The sequence below is a fragment of the Sinocyclocheilus anshuiensis genome, unplaced genomic scaffold, assembly GCF_001515605.1.
Source record: "Sinocyclocheilus anshuiensis isolate Anshui unplaced genomic scaffold, SAMN03320099.WGS_v1.1 scaffold1203, whole genome shotgun sequence".
Classification (NCBI taxonomy): domain Eukaryota; kingdom Metazoa; phylum Chordata; class Actinopteri; order Cypriniformes; family Cyprinidae; genus Sinocyclocheilus; species Sinocyclocheilus anshuiensis.
Window position 1 is genome coordinate 1059371 of NW_015539980.1, and position 1063 is coordinate 1060433.

Below are 1063 nucleotides of genomic sequence, written 5' to 3' on the forward strand. Positions count from 1 at the left end.
ACTAAATAATTAAGAAAATCGCCTTTAAAGTTGTCCAAATAAATTCTTAGCAATTCATATTACTAATCAAAAATTACGTTTAGCTATATTTACAGTAGGAAATTTACAAAATATCTTTATGGAACATGATTTTGTTACTTTATAGTTCACCTCTTAACATTTATAAAATCATTAAAAAAATGTGTAAAACTTTTTCCACAATTACAAAGAGTTTTAAGAACTTGAAACTAGATTCGGAACTAGATTTTTACTTTTTTGTTATTGACTCATAAACAGCCTCACTACATTAACATTACAAATTTTAAATACAGATTTTACTATTTTACTGAAAGACTGGCCTGTAGCAGAACTGAAGGTCTGGGCAAATGGATCGATCTGCAATAGCATAAGTGTAGTTATCGCCTTCCTCTTCCTGCAGGCTGTATTTAATATTCTTGAGTGCAGATGAAGGAGAGTGACCGCTTTTGTAGAGCTGTTGTAGCTTTTCAATGGTGTCATTCGACACATCTCTCCACCTCATGGCCTCAGCTGTGTTCAGTCTATGATTATGTTCATTCCTCAAGTTCACATGAAGGAAATAGCCCTCTTCAAGGTGTGGGTCTCCTGATCTGTGGAAAGACAGATGACGTATTATGTTTTAATGCAGAGTTTCAAAATAGATTGCATGATTTTCTGCAAATTAAATTTAATGTAACCAAAAGTTTAGGTGTTAAAATTTCTGTTGATTTGTATTGTGTTTCTGGTCTCACCTGGACTTTCTTTCATTCATAAATCTCTTGAGAATCAGAAACATGGTGGCAGGGCAGTTGGTATTTTTGGTCTTCTTGGATGATGAACTGTATGTTTTGTGCTGGCATCTCAGATCCACCTGTGGAATATACACAAACTCTCAAATTTATACTGAACATGAAATCTTTTTTTTCTTTTCCCCAAAACATCTTTACTATTAATCCTGTAACTATTATTACATTATCGTTAATCGTCATTAAAGGGGTCATATTATGCTCTTTTACAAAGTCTTGATTTTGTTTTGGGGGTGTACTAGAACAGGCTCTCATACTAA

General features: G+C 33.3%; 1 protein-coding gene across 4 annotated transcripts in view; it reads right to left on the minus strand.

Moving 5' to 3' along the window:
• Window positions 1-1063, minus strand: part of LOC107687129 (uncharacterized) — a 7228-nt gene that overhangs the window by 4050 nt on the left and 2115 nt on the right. For all 4 annotated transcript variants that reach the window (XM_016484356.1, XM_016484354.1, XM_016484355.1 and 1 more), the window contains exons 3-4: window positions 750-868; window positions 339-608 (exon numbers count right to left, since the gene is read on the minus strand). In XM_016484356.1, coding sequence (XP_016339842.1) covers window positions 339-608; window positions 750-868 — 389 coding nt within the window. The remainder of the gene's footprint in view (window positions 1-338; window positions 609-749; window positions 869-1063) is intronic.